This window comes from Nothobranchius furzeri, chromosome 9 (genome assembly GCF_043380555.1).
Source record: "Nothobranchius furzeri strain GRZ-AD chromosome 9, NfurGRZ-RIMD1, whole genome shotgun sequence".
Taxonomy (NCBI): Eukaryota; Metazoa; Chordata; class Actinopteri; order Cyprinodontiformes; family Nothobranchiidae; genus Nothobranchius; species Nothobranchius furzeri.
In genome coordinates this window covers 61,037,795-61,056,954 of record NC_091749.1, presented here as the reverse complement: position 1 = coordinate 61,056,954, position 19,160 = coordinate 61,037,795, and the positions used below count along the sequence as shown (strand labels likewise).

Genomic DNA, 19,160 nt, shown 5'->3' with positions numbered 1-19,160 from the left:
ACAATTCAACTTATCGTGAAGGTCTCAAGCTTTTGGTTGGTGTATGGATGGACCATCTATATATACAACATATTAAAAAAAAGAAGCTAAGGGAGAGCGCGACTGTGACTGTTTAATTTGGACATGAGTTTATTTAGGAGCGATCAAATGTTTGGTTTTGATTTATTTGTCCACCAGAGGGCAGTGCCCATTGTTTCTATTATGTTATGAATCCTATCTGAAACAGGTCAAAGCCTAAACACTGGACCCTTGTTGTGCAGTAGTATAATAAAAAGGCAACGTTTGCTGAAGTGCATAATCAAAACTGGATTTCAGGTGCTAACTTAACATTCTATAGAACTTTGCATCGTTATGGAGAAAATGAAACATGCTTTTTAAAATCACACACCTGCTTTTAATGAAACTTAAAAAAGCTCTTTAAAAATGGGTTTGCACGTCTTGGAAAATGTAAACATCAAAATTTCATGAGAATAGACTAATAATTACCTTCATGGTTGGAATAAAGTGCAAACCAACAACTAGCAGTAAAAACGACAAACTGGTCTACCTCACCATGGGTAATCCCCAAGGCTCAGTACTCAGTCCCTGATGGATGATGTACATTTGTTTATGCCTTAATTCATAGTATACAAACCATTGAAGACATAATATATATTTTCAGTTGTCTTAATGTTAATATGACAAATATAACAATTTATTGTGTAATTATAACAATGCAGCTATGAAGAATGTAGAGGGCACTTGTCACCTGCAGGGCTCAGAACCTCCACCAGAGTGCAGAAGACTTACAGTTGGTATTTTTTTGGGTTAAAACATGATCTACCTGACAATTTTTAAAGGAATTTTTAAGCAGTTCCGGAAGTTTTCACGTCTATATCAAGATCCTAATTTTTATAATTATTGGTTAAAACTTAAGAAATTAAACAGGAACAGATAGTTTTATTTCCTACTGCAAAAATATAATTTAGCAGATACTTAAATCAGCTTAAAGGAAAAAAACGAGTGACTGTTTCTAGTATTTTATCTAATTAAGCCAAAATGAAGTAGTAGCGTTTAGAAAATACAATATTTGCGCTGGTTCCGCAGCAATAAAATAAATATATATTTAAAAAAATCAGGATGTTATTCCGCCAGACAGGGGCGGGTTAACGTCACGCTTACGTCACCGACACTTGCGCTGCCGCCCTGAGGAACACCATCCTCGTCACAGGGACAAGATGTGGCTCCGAGACGAGCTGCTGAAGTCCATCTGGTACGCATTCACAGCTCTGGACGTGGATCACCGAGGAAAAGTTTCCAAATCTCAGTTAAAGGTGCGTTTTCTCCTAAAGTCCCCTGCAGGACAAAAACAAACAACACGTTAATTCCTCTAATCGCTTCGCATCAAGTTCTGTTTCATATAAAACAAAATGTCTTCGTCATATTTACAATATTTCAACAGAAAAGGCTGCTCTTTAGTTTATGGTGGACGCTGGAATAAACCCGGATTGTTGTTTTTTATTTTGCTGCTACAAGTTAGTCCTGATGCAGAACAGAAAACTGCGAATGCAGCAGAAACTAAACCACCGTTGTGAGAAGCTGAAGTGTTTCTTGGTCAGTGATCCATGAGACTAAACTTGTTAATTGTGCCCGCCTGACCCCGCTGACTCATTTTAAATATATTTTTAAACATTTTCTAAATGCTTTTTTATATTATTACTTATTTTTTTTGTTTTTGTGAAGCGCCTCGTGATTTTTATCTTGAGAGGCGCTACAGAAATGACATTTTCTTCTTCTTTCTTCTTCTTCTGACCCCCTCAACCCCCCAGGTCCTGTCCTACAACCTGTGCACCGTGATGCGGATCCCTCATGAACCCACGGCCTTCGAAGAACACTTCAAAGATGACAACGAGGGTCCTCTGTCTAATGAAGGCTACATGCCTTACCTCAACAGGTACATCCTGGACAAGGTGAGGTCTCAACGTTTCTATTCCACAAAACAGATCTATTATCATTTCTACCTGATGGTGGATTTAAATCATTCCCTGAAATGCACCAAAACCAGAAGCTGTAGTGAAGCTAAAAATGCGGAGACACCAATGTGAGCTCACCACTCACTGTTCTGAGGGGAGGATCTCCTAAGATCTCAAAAACTAATGGTGGAAAAACACTTCATCTAGTAGTTTATTTCCTCTCAACAAATTAAAAACAGTTTGCTTAATGATTCACTTCAGTGTTTGATTACCTGAGTAAAAACAACTAAATCAGGCCTTTAACCCTCTCAGGCTCAAATTAAGTTTTGATAAAAGGATGAACAACTAAGTCCTTCAGGGGCACTTCTGAGTTAAAAAATGCTCATGACATACATATGTGGAGTAACCAGGTAGGTAGGTTTTAACGTTGCAAATCTGCAACGCCTGCCTCCAGAGGGTTAAAGGTGTGGTTGACCGACAAAACATTTTAATCATTTTTTTCTGATGCGTCATGGACGTAATTTTGGGGGGGGGACAGGGGGGACATGTCGCCCCCACTTTTTCCAAAGTCAAGTTTTGACCCCTGCACTTTTTACCATCCAAAAACAATATTACGCTATATCAAATTGACACTGGTTGAGCTCTAGGACCAAGCAGAAAGCAACCGTTTGTGTTGAAGCCTGTTTCCCATTGGAACATATTGTAAAGATACCCCCCCCCCCCCCCGTGTCCCCCCCACTTCTAAAGTGAAAATTACGTCCATGTGATGCGTGCAAGTGTGTAGGGTGTCCCGATTCAAGTTGACCACGCCACTTTTGCACCCTTGATCTGCATCATGAGCGGTATTACCCACAATCCACTGCTGCAGGAGCAACTTGATGCTCTTAATGTTTTAGACAAAGATTTAATTTGGACAGTAATTACTATAAATTTTGTCAAATAATTGTTTGGTTGTTTTCTTGAAAGTTGTTAATAAAAAATTTTTTTAAGTATCACAGCGGCCAGCATTCCGGCATGCGTTGCAGTCGATGACACAAAGCTCCTTGTCCAAATCTGGCAATTAGTTGCACACTTGTGTACCACGCACTCGAAGCCTTACTACGCACTTCCTCCAAGTGCACTTCACAGAAGTCTGTGGGTGTTTCTCAATGTCAAGGCGCCAGGCCTTGCGAGGCGATGTCTTGTGAGGCCAGGCGCCTTGCTTACGAGGACACTGTCCTTCCTTGGTCAAAGAAAACGGTTAAATGGAACAGACTTGCATCACGTTACCGCGGCTTCCACGGCGGTCACGTAAAGTCACGTGACACGGGAAACAACGTTATATTTTATACGTATTTGTTTCAATATGAATATATAACGAGCCTTTTACTTTTTTAATTTTGTATATGTTTATTAAATTAAAAATATAAGTGAGTTACTACCCGCTAGCCACCAAAGCTGCAACTACTAAGCATTTAACCAGCAATACTGTAGATAACTTCTTTGGATAAAAAAAAACATTTTTAATTAGCTGACTTATTTTTAAATTTGAAAATTGTCCTTGAAGTAGCTGCCGGCTTCTGATCCACCATCCTTTTGAAAATACCTCGGTGTATTCTGGGTAATTTTTTACCAAGGCTAGGCTACAAGACACCTCCGTGTATCCTTACTCAGCTAGCTAAACTGCTAACAAACGGAGAACACACGCCTCGGTAGAACATGAACATTGGAACACGTCTTGGTGGCTCCCGATGACGTATCTCCTAGGCAACCGGGGCGGGGCCAAGACATCAAGGCAAGACTCCTTGACATTGAGAAACACCCTGTAGGGCCCAGTACGAGTAATGGGATTGGACCACAGACTTTGTCCTGCTGGGCCAGGGTTTGTGGGCTTTTTGTGCCCTGAGTTCTGCCTGCAAGGCATTCATTCCTACTAAAGACCACTAAAAATGTATAGATTAAACGAGTGAACCACACCTTTAATAACCAGTAGATTCTGAATAAAATGGTACTATATAATTATTACTGTTTTCATTTGGTTACTTTTGTATTCAGGGAAGATTCGATGGCGTTTATTTAGAATCCATTTTGTTTAGAGATGAAGATTTGGAACATTTTCATTTTAAACCAACTAATCTTTGATTAGTGATGCACAAAGTAACAAGTTTGTTTTAACTGATGATCCGACAAAGATCTAGTGTTTTTAAGAAGTTGGTATTAAAGCTTACTGGTGTTAAAATCACATTTATTTCAGGTTTACAAACACTAAAAATCAGGAAACGGCAGAAAATATTCTGAAGGTTTTCATTAGAAGGGAACAGAGGGGTTTCCACCTGAGGGGAAATTTTTATTCCCACATTCAAAATATGTGCATTATAAAGGGAAATATTTTTGTATATTTCTTATCATTATGGGATGGTTTGGAATAATTGAGAACAACGGGATTTTTGCAGATGAAGTTTCTTACAGGTGCTAACTTTTGTATTAATGTATAATAATTATATTTCCGTAAACCTAAATGGAAATCCAACAAGCATCTGTGTGAAATGTGAAAGTCACATGAGAGGAAGAAGTATTTTTTTAATGCTTTACAGGGAAGTGGTGGGTTAAATAGGTCTGTGCGTCAAGCCTTTTTTTCAGTCACGTAGACACGTAACACATAACGTGTTTTGCATTTTTATTTTCTGTATTTGAGCTAAAAAATAAATTTGCATGCTTGAAATAAATCAAATCAAATAAATCTGAGGTTATTTTACAAACATTTCCCAGTTTTACTAATAAAAACACATAATAGGAAATTGTTTGAGATTTACTTTTCTTTTTACTAATAACTATCGAACATTTACCAAAGCTGTGTTAAAAGTGACTCAGCCGCTTGATTGAAACTCTGTTTTACTCATTCTGACCTAATAAAAACGTTTACTTTCATTTTGATTAGAAAATATAAAAATAATTCAGATTTAGGACAATAAATCAACACAATGCATAAGTCTGTGCTTCATGGCTGTTGACAGCTGCTGAAAGGCAAAATACTTATTAAACTTTGATGATATTTATGACAATTATTGTAAAAAGACAGTTTTCTGCAAAATATCAGACATTCTGATTATGTTTATTTTAAGGATTTCCTGTAATCTGCACTCCAGATTAGGATAAATAACATTCCCAAACAGGAAATAATTCAAAGTTTACAATTGACACAGATTAACTGTGTGCATCCCTTCTTTGTGCACGGATTTTCCAATGAGGAGAAATTATTTAAGGTTGCTCTAAATCACATGAAATCCCTGCGTAGTTCTGCTCTTGGGCTGCAGCTCAGACTTCACCCTGCGTCCTGTGAGGGTGTTTTCTCTTGTGAGCTCTGACTTGAATCAAAATGAGGCCTTCGCTGACCTCACATTTGCACCTCACACCCTGCAGACTCCAGGATTCTGAAAGGACACAAACAAAAACAACAACCGAAAGAAAAGTCCTTGCAAACGCACACTGAGCTGTGTCTTTCATTCCCAGGTCTCCGAGGACTTCGACGTGATCGAGTTTTACAGGATGTGCTGGACGCTGTGCTACAAGAAGAACATTTACCCCCAACGTCTCATCATCTCAGACAACGACGCCTTCAGGGTCTGGTGCATCTTTAACTTCCTGTCAGAAGACAAATACCCGCTGGTCATCGTCATCGAGGAGGTGAGGGAGAGGACTTCTGAGAGAGAGAGGAAACAGATGCATGAAAAATTCTGATAAATAACACAAATTTTTTTTGATCAATTTCAAAATTATAAACAAACACAATGTGTTTGCACTGTGGCACAGTTGTTAGCACTGTTGCCTCGCAGCACGAAGGTTGCAGGTTCGAAACTCGGCTGCTGCCTTTCTGCGTGGAGTTGCGTGTTTTCCCCATGCATGCGTGGGTTTCCTCCGGGTTCTCCGGTTTCCCCCACAGATCACAACATGCCCTATAGGTTATAAATTGTAAGTCACTTTGGATAAAAGCATCTGCCAAAGGAATAAACACAAACATAATAAACGTAAACAATCACAGTAAATCAACTCATTGCTTTGGTTTGCTTAAGCATTCAGTAAAAACAATAAATTTCAACTTTCTAAGTCATAACTCTTACATTTCTTTGTGTTTTTTAGGATTTTCTTTCTAAAAAATTGGATAGTTTAGAAATAATTCATGTTATTGACAAATCAGTCCCAAACCATGAAGCTCACGTTACCGTGCCTCATCGCTGGGAGAAGGTTTTAGGTTGCTTCAGTCATTGTGTTTATTATTTTACTCACCGGACCAGGTTATTAATAACAGCAGAGGATGGACTTTTTATAATTGTGACATTATTTTCTAAAATGCTTCATTCCATAAAGATTATTCCTCACCTGATGATATTCCTATATGGAAGGATGTTAGAAGTTTATTAAAGCAATACGTTGCAACTTTTTCATATATTTAAATCATTTTTTGAGCCAGTTTGTGCTAAAATGACTCAACAGGGTTAATGAAATGTCACTGAGACCCTCACCGCCCCCCGTGGCCAGGATATCGCACTTGCAACTTAAGAGTGGTGGGCCAAAGTGCTCACCACGTAATTGGGAGGTTGCAGGTTCGAGCCCCGCTCAGTCTGTCGCTGTCGTTGTATCCTTGGGCAAGACACTTAAGCCCCCTTGCCTCCTGGTGTTGTTCGGAGGCACCGGTGGCGCCTGTGCTCGGCAGACTCGCGCTCTGTCGGTGCGCCCCAGGGCAGCTGTGGCTACAGTGTAACTCGTCACGACCAGGGTGTGAATGTGTGTGTGAATGGGTGAATGACTGATTGTGTTGTAAAGTGCCTCGGGGGTTCCAGGACTCTAGAAGGTGCTATATCGAATATGGGCCATTTAAAAATGGAGCTGACACACGTAGAGGTGGAGTCTGCTTCAGGCACATTTCCTGCATGTTTTAGATCGTGGACACAGCTGATCTGATGAATCACTCCTGTAGACACTAATGAAGGCTGAGGAGACATTTCAGCAGTTACAGTAAGGTGTTAAACAGGCAAAAGCACAGCGAGGAGATAAGTTTCCCTTTTGGTTTTACTAACTGGACACTAGGGGTGCTAAAGGCAAGCCCAAAATACAATGTTTCCCTTTAATAAATGTATAGCTAGTTAGGCTTCTCCATTTTTGAGACCGACTTAAAGATCGGGCCATATTTTAGTAATTAGAGTACTCCAGTTTGACGTCCCGCATGACACTTTGTCCTTCCTCCCATTAGGTGGAGTATTTACTGCGGAAGCTGTCGGAGGCCATGGGGATCGGGTGGAACGAGGAGAGGTTTGTGGACTACAAGCTGCAGCAGAACACGAAGAGCAGCCTGTCCGTGTGGGAACTGATTGAACTAGTGGGGCTGATTTACTTCAGCAAGGGCACGGAGCGCCAAATTTTGTCCATGGGCATCAACGAGGTGTTCTCCGAGCTTATCCTAGACATCCTCAAGCAGGTGAGACCAGACGTGTGCATGGCCTGCACAGTTGTCATTCTGTTAAAAACTTGACACTCTTACTGGTTTGTAACCATCGGGCCAAGAAAGTAGTCCCAGGATCGCAGGCTATGATGTTTTTGCCTCTGTGTGTCATTGTGTGAGTTCATTCTTCTAAAGCACTGGGCAGATTTAAACAAAACTACTTGAAATTCAGCTAAAATTAAATAACCAATTTAAATATGGCTGACAAAGCTAACTGACCTCGGAAAACAGAAAAATGGTTCCAATTCAGCGGGTCCTAAAGGCGGCGTGTTATGCAAAACTCATTGTTTGCATCCTTTTTCCATCAGTGTTTAATTTTAGGACTAATGTGCCTAAAACAAGCAGTTGCAAAAAGTCCTCGTTTGTGATGTCACAAACAGGGAAATTAAAGCAGAACCGCCTCTCACATGCGAGAGAAAGCTGCTGCTGGAGGAGCAGCGGCTCTTCTACAAGCCCCTCCCAGATATCAGAGCTTCTCAGATATCAGCTGTGAGGTGGGCTTGGCCAACACAGCTTGTTTTTTTAAAGTGACTGAGCCGTGAAACGACTCATTCTGGAAGGTACTGAAAACTGCTGAAATGTCTTTATGTTAGAGGAAATTTGTGCAAAGAACCTCATTAGCACGTTTTTATAGAACATAGAACTATTGCAACTTAAAAAAGTCATAATAACAATAATTTCAAAATGAACATCACAAAGCCTGAAAGTCATTTACAACACAGTCTGGGTCTGGTCGCACAAGATCTTGGGATCCTATGTCTATAAACCCAAAAAGATCTTAGATTAAACTACAGAACATGAATTATAGCGGTTGATAAGCAATCAATTCACACTGAACTAGGAGTTTAGGTTTCTAATCTACATATTTTTTAAAAGATTTAATTAATAACAAACACACAATAACTAAGTTCTAATATGATGTCATTTTAATAAATAACAGAGTTCCTGACAGACTAATGAGGCGTTGGCCTGAGTTGACCTCCCTGCTGTGTATTTAAAGGGTTATATGATGAAAAAGGGTCACAAGAGGAAGAACTGGACGGAGCGCTGGTTCGTCCTCCAGCCCACCCTGCTGTCGTACTACACCTGTGAGGACCTGACGGAGAAGAAGGGGGACATCATTCTGGACCAGAACTGCTTTGTGGAGGTATCTGGTGCAGCGTGTTTATGCATCATGAACACTGTAATTCAAACTTCCTGCAAGATTCTGCATGAACTTTAAAACTAGTTTGATTTGAAATGATTTCCTTTCACCTCCTTCAGCCTCTGCAGGACAAAGATGGGAAGAAATGCCTTTTCATCATCAAGTGCAGCGATAAAAGCTTCGAGATCAACGCGTCGGACAAGAAGAAGAAGCAGGAATGGATCCAAGGTAAGGACAGGCCCTCACCCTCCTCAGCTCTGTGGTGTTCCTCACCGTTCAGACTCTCATCCCCCTCTCACTCTGGTCTGTGGCAGCGGTTCAGACGTGCATCCAGCAGCAGAGGCTGGGGCTGTTATCTCCTCACCGCGAAGCCCGGCTGAGGCGCCGGGAGCTCCGGCAGCGGCAGCGGGTGGAGGAGGACGACCTGTCAAAGAGGATGAGGAGGCTGCAGGCGTCTAATGAGAGCAAGCAGAAACAGCTGGAGGACATGAGGATGGTTTGTGCTTTAAGTGCAATAAAATGTTTTTACAGCTGCAGGACCTTAAATCCACTCCACCTCAGTGAGGTGTGTCCTTAACCACGCCTGCTTTTCATGGTTCAGTTGAGCATAAACACCCAGAGTGAAAAAGGAAGTAAAATCTTCTATGCAAACAGTTCAACATCAGGCAGGGACACCTGCGTCCTGAGGACGACGAGGCAAATGAACGCCATCCTTTTCAAGCTGCAGATCATTGTTCACGTCTCACTTCCCCTTTTAACCCAACAGCCCTTCTTATTTTAAATGTCTAAACATTTCTTTCTGCAGCGCCTCTCACTGGTTCTCTAGAGATTACCAGTTAACCTCACTGAGAAAAGCACAGACAAACAAAACAAAACCGTAAATAGCCTCCTTCTCCGAAGCTTGTTTTTGTCTCATTTGATTTTTGTATGCTAACCAGCAATAGCACTTTCCTCTCATGTGCTCCACAGAAAATGGAAGAGGCTGCAGCCAAAGCGACGCTGGAGGAGCTCAGGAGGAAGAAGAATCAGTCAGACCTGCAGGATCGCTACAGAATGGACTTGGAAAGAGAAAAAATGGTAAATTATGAGTAAATATTACATCATCCTGTCTGTTTTTGTCTCCGTGTTGCTATTTTTATGGAAGCAGTGGCGTTGTGAGCAGACCAAAGAAGTAGACAAGGGGTCCAGTGGTTAGCTTCTCACCCTCAAAGTTTTATCTGCATAAAACCCAATTAAAGAAACTAAGAAACTGAGGACTATGTGTACATGAAGAACTGATTAGTGACTTAATCACAGGCTTGCGTGACAGAGAAAAAAACAGGAAAACTAAACTCGGGCTAGAATAACAACTCAAGATGAAGTGGGATTAAGAGGTCCCTTTTTACAAACAAACCCCCAAATACTTAATTTTATCTAAATTAGTTGTTTCACATATTGTTAAAGCGCAAGTCACCCCAAATCAACATTTTTTTGCTGATAAACCATATAAATGAGTGTCTGATTGTGCTGTAGACAAATGCAGTCAATTATTCGGCACTTTAGTTCATCTTAGGTAAAATTTAAATATTCTACCTTAAACTGTCACTGTTGCGACCTCTTCAGGTAAAAACTCAGCCCTGCATTTGAATTTAAATCTGCCATCGCTATTGGCTAAGAGGTACACTATGATGTTAGCTGGTACATTATGATGTCACGATGTCGTGAGTGTGTGTATTTGTTAGCGGCTCCGCCCTCTCGGTCTGCTAGGCAACAGCATTTGTTGCATTTTTCAAACAGGAAGTGGGAGTTGAGTAAGAATCTGGTAGGGGGTGACTTGCTCTTTAAGTATCGATTCAGTGTAATAGCATGTGTGCTCTTTAAAGAGCAAGTCACCCCCTACCAGAGTCTAACTCCACTCCCACTTGCTGTTTGAAAAATGCAACAAATGCTGTTGCCTGGCAGACCGAGAGGGCAGAGCCGCTAACACACACACACACACACACACACACACACACACACACACACACACACACACACACACACACACACACAACAACAACAACATTGTGACATCATATGGTACCAGCTAACGTTCTAGGGTACCTCTTAGCCAATAGTGATGGCAGATTTAAATTCACATGCAGTGCAGAGTTTTTACCTGACAACGGCACAACACTGACAGTTTTAGGCAGAAAATTTACATTTTAACTTAAATGCACTAAAGTGCAAAACTATTGACTACACGTGTCTGCAGCACGATTAGACACACATTTATATAGTTTATCAGAAAAAAGAAGTTGATTTGGGGGCGACTTGCTCTTTAAAATGTTATCCCTAATTTAATTTAAAAATGTATTGTTTTTAGGTAAAGTCACCTGTTGCTGTGTTTAAAAAACTATGGAGATAAAAACTTTTTTTAAACGGTGAGCAGCAGAAACATGTTTTTTTTATTCTGATTATTTATTTACTCATTAATTGTAATAGTTTTATTTTGTTTTACAATTATGTCTTGAATAAACAAGATCAATATATGGTTTGACTGAATATTAATATGATTTGTTAACACTGGCTTTTCCTGGGGGGGTGGGGGGGTGGGGGGTGGGGGGGCAGCAATTTTCGGGGGCGCCCTTGTCACCACGTCCCCCATTCAATCATCTTCACTGTTCCCCGCATCATTTCACCAACATCTGACACCATCAAAAGTTCATCTACAGCTGATTTTAGGATCAGCCTGAGTGTGTTTCCTCTTTCAGGTGCGACAGCAGATGGAGGAGCAGGTGGCTCAGAAGTCCAGTGAGCTGGAGCAGTACCTGCAGCGGGTCCGAGAGCTGGAGGAGCTGTACCACCGACTCGAGGAGGCCTTGGAAGATGAGAGGCAGGCCAAGCAGGATGAGGAGGCTGCGAGGAAGCTGCAGACCAGGTCTGAAAACACACACACACACACACCTACCTTCCAGTGAAAGCTTGTTTTGGCATCATTTGCTGTCCCTGACAGGCTGCTGGAGCAAGAGGCAGCAAAGAGAGCAGAGCTGGAGCAGATCTACCTGCAGCAGCAGAGAACGCTATCTCAGACGGAGGCGGAGAAGGAGGAGCTGAGGGCGGAGCAGCTGGCCAAAGAGAGGGAGCTTCAGGCAGCGACGCAGCTGCTGGAGAGGCTGGAGAGTGAACGTCACGGAGCCCTGGAGCAGTATCAGGTCCGGACGGGTTTAATAAACACTCCAGGGATTATTCTGAATAATGCATTTAGTTTTTCTTCTTATTCTGAAATAAACAGACCACAACGCCACAAAGTCCCACTTCCGGGAGGTGTTCACTGACACCTAGTGGCGGTAATTCCAAAGTTGAACACCAATATCTTAACATGACCTTAAGAAACAAAACAAAAATCAAGAAGAAAAATCAGAAGACATGAATGAAAATGTTGGTTTGTGCAGGAGTCTGTAATTATGAAACCAGCGAGGTTCATGGCGTGACCCGAATCCACCTGCGTGTTTTTCTTCTCCCCAGGAGGTGTCGAGGAAACTTGAGAGAGCAGCTAACAAAACTAAAACCTGGAAAGACAAAGTGGCCAAACAAGAAGGGCTGGTGCGTCTCATCCAGCCTGGTAGGAGCACATCTGTAGCTCCAGATGTTATGAATGCATTAGAGTTTGCACATCGACATCTGGGCTTCTTTAGTTAACCTTTAAATCTGGCCCCTGTTTAACTGATTCGTTAGTTTATTTTGTTTTAGGTCACAAAGGACCTCAGAGGATCACTAACTGGGGTCCGGCATCGTTCTCCGACATGGAGCTGGACCTGAGGAAGAAATCCTGGCAGGAAAGTAAAAACCAGGGAGCTCAGGCTCAGTGAGCCTTCAGGAAACGTCCTGACGTGTCAGAAATCACCTCGTCTCTATTCAACAGCTGTCGGTAAATTGAGTCATACTCTGTAGTTAACTTAAAGGTGTCGAACATTTGTTTAATCAATACATTTGCAGTGGTCTCTAGTAGGAAGGAATGCCTTGTAAGTCGTACTCGGGGTTATAAACACCAGTGCATTGTTTCCAGGAACTAGAAGTGAGCCACGTCACAGCTGAGCTTCAGGCGGCAGGTTTTCGAGTCTTATTTCCTGATATTTGGACGTCTCGCCTGGAACTGGTTAACAGCAACGCGACTACCACTGACTTGCAACGTTTTAACTCCACAAGTGGAGTTCTGCTAAGTGGTGGACTTGCTAATGCTAACGGTTAGCTACTAGCCGAGACATTCTTTGCTGTTTCCTGGATATTAAACTAAAAACAGTTTTCCCCGTTGTGAATCCATGAACGTTAAGTGACAGTGTGACGTAGATCCGTCAGGCTTTTCTAATCCTAGAGTTTCACCAACTATTTTCTATCAGAAGCTAATGCAGGAGGCAGGTGTAGGAGACTATTTTCATGTTCAGCCTGCATGAAAAACTCAGAGTGATCCGTTATAATCAGGAATAAGATAAAAACAAAAAACGTATTTTCAGTGTTCCACACCTTTAAAACAGCATTTTAATTAAATCAGTACAGATTTGGTTAGTCCTGATGATGATTAAACTAGAAAGCTGATTCTATTTGTCTTTTTGGCTTAACATTTAAGTTTTTGCTAAAAAAGTTTTCCACACTGATCATTTTCTTTATTTTTTACGTATTTTTTAAATCATTCTTTGATTTCTGACCTTTACCGCATAAATTACTAAAACTCACTGAGTCGTTTGTTGATATTAGCCGATTAGCTCAGGATGGATGAGTGACTGAACAATAAACTCGATTCAAGGAGTGTATGTGTGTGTGTTTTTTATTTGTTTGTTATTTAAATAAATGCACCTGAACGCTAGCCTAGTGAACTAGACCAAATTCTTGCTTTGCAAAGTTTGGTCTAGGCTCGCTCCATTGGAACCTCCGCAGCTCCTACCAGGACTCTGGCTAGCCAATCACAGCTCTCTAGAGGGGTTCAAACACATAAAGAGCTGTGATTGGTCCATAATGGTGGGCCAATCATAGTGCTCTATCTGCTTAGTGAACAAATCACAGAGCTTTATCCACTTTGTGGGCCAATCAGGGCACTCTATTGGGCCATTCCCATCTGTACCTGGTCGGCCCTGCCCGGGTAGCCCCAGTCAGCCCCAGCCTGGCCCAGTTGGTTCCACACATCCTTGTTTAGGTATGCAAGGAATGCAGTCAGAGACACAATTTTCAGCTTCTAGGTAATCAGCATGATAATGAATGATAATGAATTGATCATGCCTTAAGCCCATGAGTGCGTTTACATGCAGCCAGTAACCCTTTTAAAACCCGAATATTCACAATAACCCGGTTCCGCAGGCCCATGTAAACACCGCCAAAAACCCGGATATGCTCATAACTGGGTTTTTAAAAACCCGGTTACTACACCTGGGGTAACCCTTTTCTAACCCGAATGTTTGGTCGTGTAAACGCATATCGGGATATCTCCATCAAAGCGTGTGTTCTGCGCATGCTCTGTTCGCAAGGAATCTTGGTCTTTTGAGTAGCGAGACGTCTTGTATGCGCCAGAACACCGGAAGTAAACAACAAGTTGGGAGCAACATGGCGAGTCACGGCACAGCACCACACTTTTGGAGTGACGAGGAAACTAAAGCGCAAACAAACGCGGTCGCTATCTCTTCCGAACTGGGAAACATGTTGTTTTCACGGATACCGGAACAAGAAGAACCGGAAATTACGCATATTGCGTCTGGACGTAGTCCATACATCCTGACGCTACCCCAACGCCTGCATTTACATCGGGTTATGCAAGTTAGAGGTAACTCTTTCTATTTGTGCTTGTAAACGGGTTATTCTGATCAACTCAGAAACCCGAATACCGACCTTAACCCGACCATAACCCGGATATTGGCTGCATGTAAACGTAGTCCATGTGGGCTGATTCGACCCACCAATCAGAGTTGCTGTTAATGGAAGGTGTGAATTTGCTGTCAGCAGTGGGTGTGTTGGCCCTGGTCAGCCTGAAGCAGACCCCCTCAGAAAGAGGGCTGAAAAACAGTCTTATTGCACCCTGAAAAACGGCAGGCCACCAAGATATGTAAGCAAGCTATGCTATCCGAGCCGGGCCGGGCCGACCAGGTATAGATGGGAATGCCTGGTGGGTGGGATGATGCAACAGAGTGAAACAAGAGTATGTCACATTCTTTGTCCAGTGGAATGCAGAGATCATTTGAAAGACAACGGTAGAACCCGCCCCACAACCGAGAGCCGTCAATGGAGCATGGCCAGACTAAATAATACATTTATTTAGTCTGGCTTGCCAGGCTACCTGAACGCAGCATCCAACAAACAAGATCATCATAACTTGTGCGTCTCTGGATTATCCAGCAGATGTCGCCATAGAAACAGGATTAGAGACGTTTTTTTACCCTCTCCCAGAAATATTTAGACACACAAGAAGAAGAAAAAAAACAATCTGCATTTTTAGAAAAAAGGGGAAAAACATCAGAAATGACTTGTTTTGAACTCATTTGGGGCTAAACAGAAGGTGATGATAGTCATAAAGCAAAAATTAAGCAATAATGATGTAAGCGTCCTCGTAAATGTGTTTGTAGAATTTTTCTGTAAAAGTTTTTTCCTGATTAGACAAGCATTTAAAACATCTGGTCTGAAACTGTCCAAGAGGGATGAGCTGCACTGGCGACACCAAGGGGTGGCCAGGGGTGACCATGGCCACCCCCCAGAGGAGACCAATGCTCTTTAATGAATTATATTAATAAAATGAAATCAGACACAAATGTAAAACCTAATAAAAATATACAATGAAAGAGTAAATAAATAATCAGATAAACAAGTATTTATGTTTCTCCTGCTCACCATTTTCAAAACAAAAGTATCTGGTATCAAAAGCAGTATCTGGTTTTTGTGAAGTCAGCAATTAAAGTGTTCTAAAAATTCTACAATCAATTTTAAAATAACATTCCAAATAAATCGCCACAAGCAAAACTCTCCTAGAGTCACCACACCGACCAATCCGGCGTGCCACCGTCAACATTTTCTCTGGCCTCATCTGCCCCCCCCCATATGAAATGTATCTCAGATCAGATCAAACTCCGCCTCTCATCCAATGCAGCTCCCTCTCACGCTGGATGAGATGACAGCAGGTTATGGGTGTGTGTGTGTGCGTTGTTCACAGGTAATGCAGTCAGAGTCACAAAGACAAAGATGGAGGATAAATTTGCAAGATGAAGACCTGACTTCTTTGTTCCAGCTCTCTCCCAACAAGACAAACGGCTCCCGGTGCAGGCGACACGCAGCAGTGAGGTTCTGATGTCAGAACAAGTCCCTCTCAGCAACAGTGGGCCTCTGTTCCCTCTTGTTCAGCACCCCCCGTCTCGCTCACCTGGGAGCTTCAGTTACGGGAACTGGGTGAACCCGTCAGCTGTCACATGCAGTGAGACACTCCACTCGCGTCAGTCTCTTCTCTTTCGTTTGAGAGAATCAAAACGAGAGTTCATGCAGGGTTGATCGCTGACAGAGCAGGAGACGAGATAAGAACCTGCATTAACGTCCTGACACCATGCGCACGTCTCCAGATAGGATCACTCATCGCCCCAAATGTCTGGGCTAATCCTGGAAACCACGGAGCCAATTTACCGTGATGGTAAAGGTTTTATGGGCCTCCTTGTCAGCTTGATTCTGTTTTCACTGCAGGGTGTTTTGTCCTGGCGTTCGATAAACAGATTTGCTGTTCACATTTCTGCTTTAAGAGGTATTTATAACCCAGAATGTGACACAATGTGGTCCTTTTTTATTTATTTTTTACACACTAAAACATTTTTCTCAGAACTGGGAAGACTCTCATCTCCGTGGCTAAATAGCAAAAGCCGTCCACATTCTGAGAATACATCTCCGTCTCACCCCTGCTGCCCCATGTGTCCAAAAGGCACCCTGATGCCCATGACCAATTCATCTGGTTCCTGTCTGCAAAAACACCCTCATCCAAACTGGAACACTTTATGGGATCGAACATGGTGTGAAAAATCTCCAACAGATGCCTGTTTTTCTTTTTCAGATGTAACTTTAAAAATGACTCACCTTTAGTGACAACGTTGTTTTTCTGTTCACCGACGAGTGGATGGTGTTTGGATAAGCTGATCCGATGCATCTGGCAACTGATGTCATCCTTATTCCTGCATCGGGACTCAGTGACGTGTGCAGTTCTGGAGCAGGTGCCTGCGGAGAGCGTGTCTTGCATCCATGGGGTTATGTGGATAATAGGACTTTGAGGAGCAATGAAATAAGTCTATCTCATGCATCTCTGGGGGAATTTTATTTTTTTGAGACGAAGGGGGTCTGCAGGAAGGCCAGAGAAGCATCTACCACAGCTGCGACCGCGCTCAAAGAGCCCAACACAAGCAGAAACCTGCAGTCTGAAGTTTACAGGCTGCTTTTGTCTGCTTTTTGCGCGAGCTGCACACTTCCAGCTATCCCAAGACAAACGGCTGAACATTGAAGAAGAATGCAGCCAAGTTACACAAGATTACCATTAAACATAAATGCATGTAAGACCTTCTGACCTTTGGGATGCTGGGAGCTTTCATCAGTTATCAGAGATGAAAATCACTTGCAGAAGCAATCATGCATCTAAACTCACGTCACGGTTATGAGTTCGTTCATTTTCTCGTGCAACTCCTCTACATTCGTGCGTCCATGTAAAAGTTCAAAATTGGATCAAGTATCAGTTGGGAAAGACGGGAAAGGATTTCTATCGTGCCATTCCTCTCAGTCCTGCTGAGTAACATCCGCTGCATACTTCTGATTTGGGGCTTAATCTCCATACCCAAAGCAAACATGTCAAACATTTAAAGAATGACCAGAAGATCTGTCCAGATGTTTCCCCGGTGCAGCTTTGCACCTGCTGCCAGAACGGGGCAGCTGCATGATAACCATGAGACAAACACCCACAGCGTCCTCAGCTCCCTTAGAGTCAAACCTCCATCGGAGGACAAAAAAAAAAAAAAAAAAAAGTCCCGCCGGGATCCGCCAACCAGGCGCCCGGGAGGATGAGGTGAGACTTCTGCCATCATCATGACTGCTGGCTCAGAGAAGAACAAGCTCACAGAGGTGTCGGATTACCATTTGTTGGGAGAAAATCCTGAGGAAATCTGAAGGAGGCCAGAAAAACATGGCAGCTACAAATAGATGTGATTTTTCTTCTTGTATCAGATGACCTTCTGAGTGAAGCCAACGTCTGCGGCTTTGAGAGGCAGCTGCACTTTCAGCTCAACAAAAATGTCACCATGGAGAAACTCAAAAGGCATTTTTGGGTCATTTTTAAGTGAAGTTAGGCATGAGGGTCCAGCCATTTCAACCTGAGGGTTAAATCATCAAGTTAAAAGTTCTCGCAGGAACTAAATTGAATGTCTTTAGAAAATAGCTCAAAACTGGGCCAATGGGCATTACCATGGTACGAATCTGGTCACAAAAATGGTAGAAATTATCCGTTTACATCATTCCTGCTGTTTCCACCATTCTAGAAATTCAATTGGGGGTTGGAAAACATCCCTTTGAGGGCCACATTTTGGACATGCCTACCTGCAGGTGATATAAGTTAAAGGTCAGCTTTACTCACATCTCTAATACAGCTGCAGTGGTCTCTAATAGGAATTTTCTTGTAAGATGTTCTCTGGGGGGGAAAACGTTCCAGTGAGCCTACTTGAGGTCGCAGAATTCAGCTGGAGGAAAAAGTAGCTTCAGACGACAGGATGGGGAGTCTTATTTCCTGATATTTATACATCTCACCTCTGATTGGCTAACAGCAACATGACTCTACCACTGACTCAGTTTCCTCTGCAACATTGTTTTATCTGCACAGATAACACAAGCCTGGAGGAGTCCTGCCGTGTGGTGGTGTTGCTAATGCTAACAGTTAGCTTCTACTAGCAGTGACTCTCTGCGGTTTGATGGAGGCCAACAACAGCCTTCTCCGTCGCAACTGAGCCAGGATACTCTGGAAGTTTCTTCCTGGTCGCTGCATGCTTGCTTAGCATGAGGACGGCTGTGAAGACACCGACGCTAGTCAGTGACTCGATGTAAACTGCTGGGCTCCTCATGTCATTTAATACCATTTTAAGTAGTGCAATTAAAAAAACACCATGTTCTTAAACTGCAGGAAACGTCAGCAGTCGTGATGTAAAGTTTGAACACCCTTGGCATAAAGAACGCAGCCTCAGACCTACTAGTTAGATCAGCTCTGACTGGACTGGTGAGCAAACAGCTGGTCCCAGCATGACCAGTAACAAATTGGATTAATAATCTCAAAAGCTTCAGTCGTTCATTCAAAAAACAACTTCATAGTATACTTCATATACTTCTGTTTCTGGAACATCTTCACTCCAGGTAGAGTACTTCTGCAGGAACAACTGCAGCGTGATTCACTTTGTTAAACGTTATTAAGAAGCAACCTGATTTAAAGGCAATGTCCCCCCCCCCCCATCCCCTTTTTATTTAGATGCATCTAAAAAAAGCATTAAAAAGATAAATTAATCCCGAAACTGGTGCACTTCTCACAGCAAACACCAGAAAGCAACACTTTCACGTATATCTTATTTATTTCCAAAAACGTAGTGTCATC

General features: G+C 42.4%; 1 protein-coding gene across 2 annotated transcripts; it reads left to right on the top strand.

Moving 5' to 3' along the window:
• Positions 1 to 1,157: 1,157 nt before the first annotated feature.
• Positions 1,158 to 12,480, top strand: swap70a (switching B cell complex subunit SWAP70a). Of its 2 annotated transcripts, none has more exons than XM_015953076.3 (12): positions 1,158 to 1,313; positions 1,809 to 1,949; positions 5,442 to 5,615; positions 7,180 to 7,404; positions 8,429 to 8,575; positions 8,692 to 8,800; positions 8,887 to 9,068; positions 9,542 to 9,649; positions 11,305 to 11,471; positions 11,547 to 11,745; positions 12,059 to 12,155; positions 12,284 to 12,480. In XM_015953076.3, exons 1-12 carry the CDS (start codon positions 1,218 to 1,220, stop codon positions 12,400 to 12,402), a joined length of 1,764 nt encoding a protein of 587 aa, XP_015808562.1. In that variant the 5' UTR covers positions 1,158 to 1,217; the 3' UTR covers positions 12,403 to 12,480. The 2 variants fall into 2 exon arrangements, with proteins under 2 accessions (XP_015808562.1, XP_070411119.1); XM_070555018.1 differs by having other exon boundaries at positions 8,429 to 8,611.
• Positions 12,481 to 19,160: the final 6,680 nt, after the last annotated feature.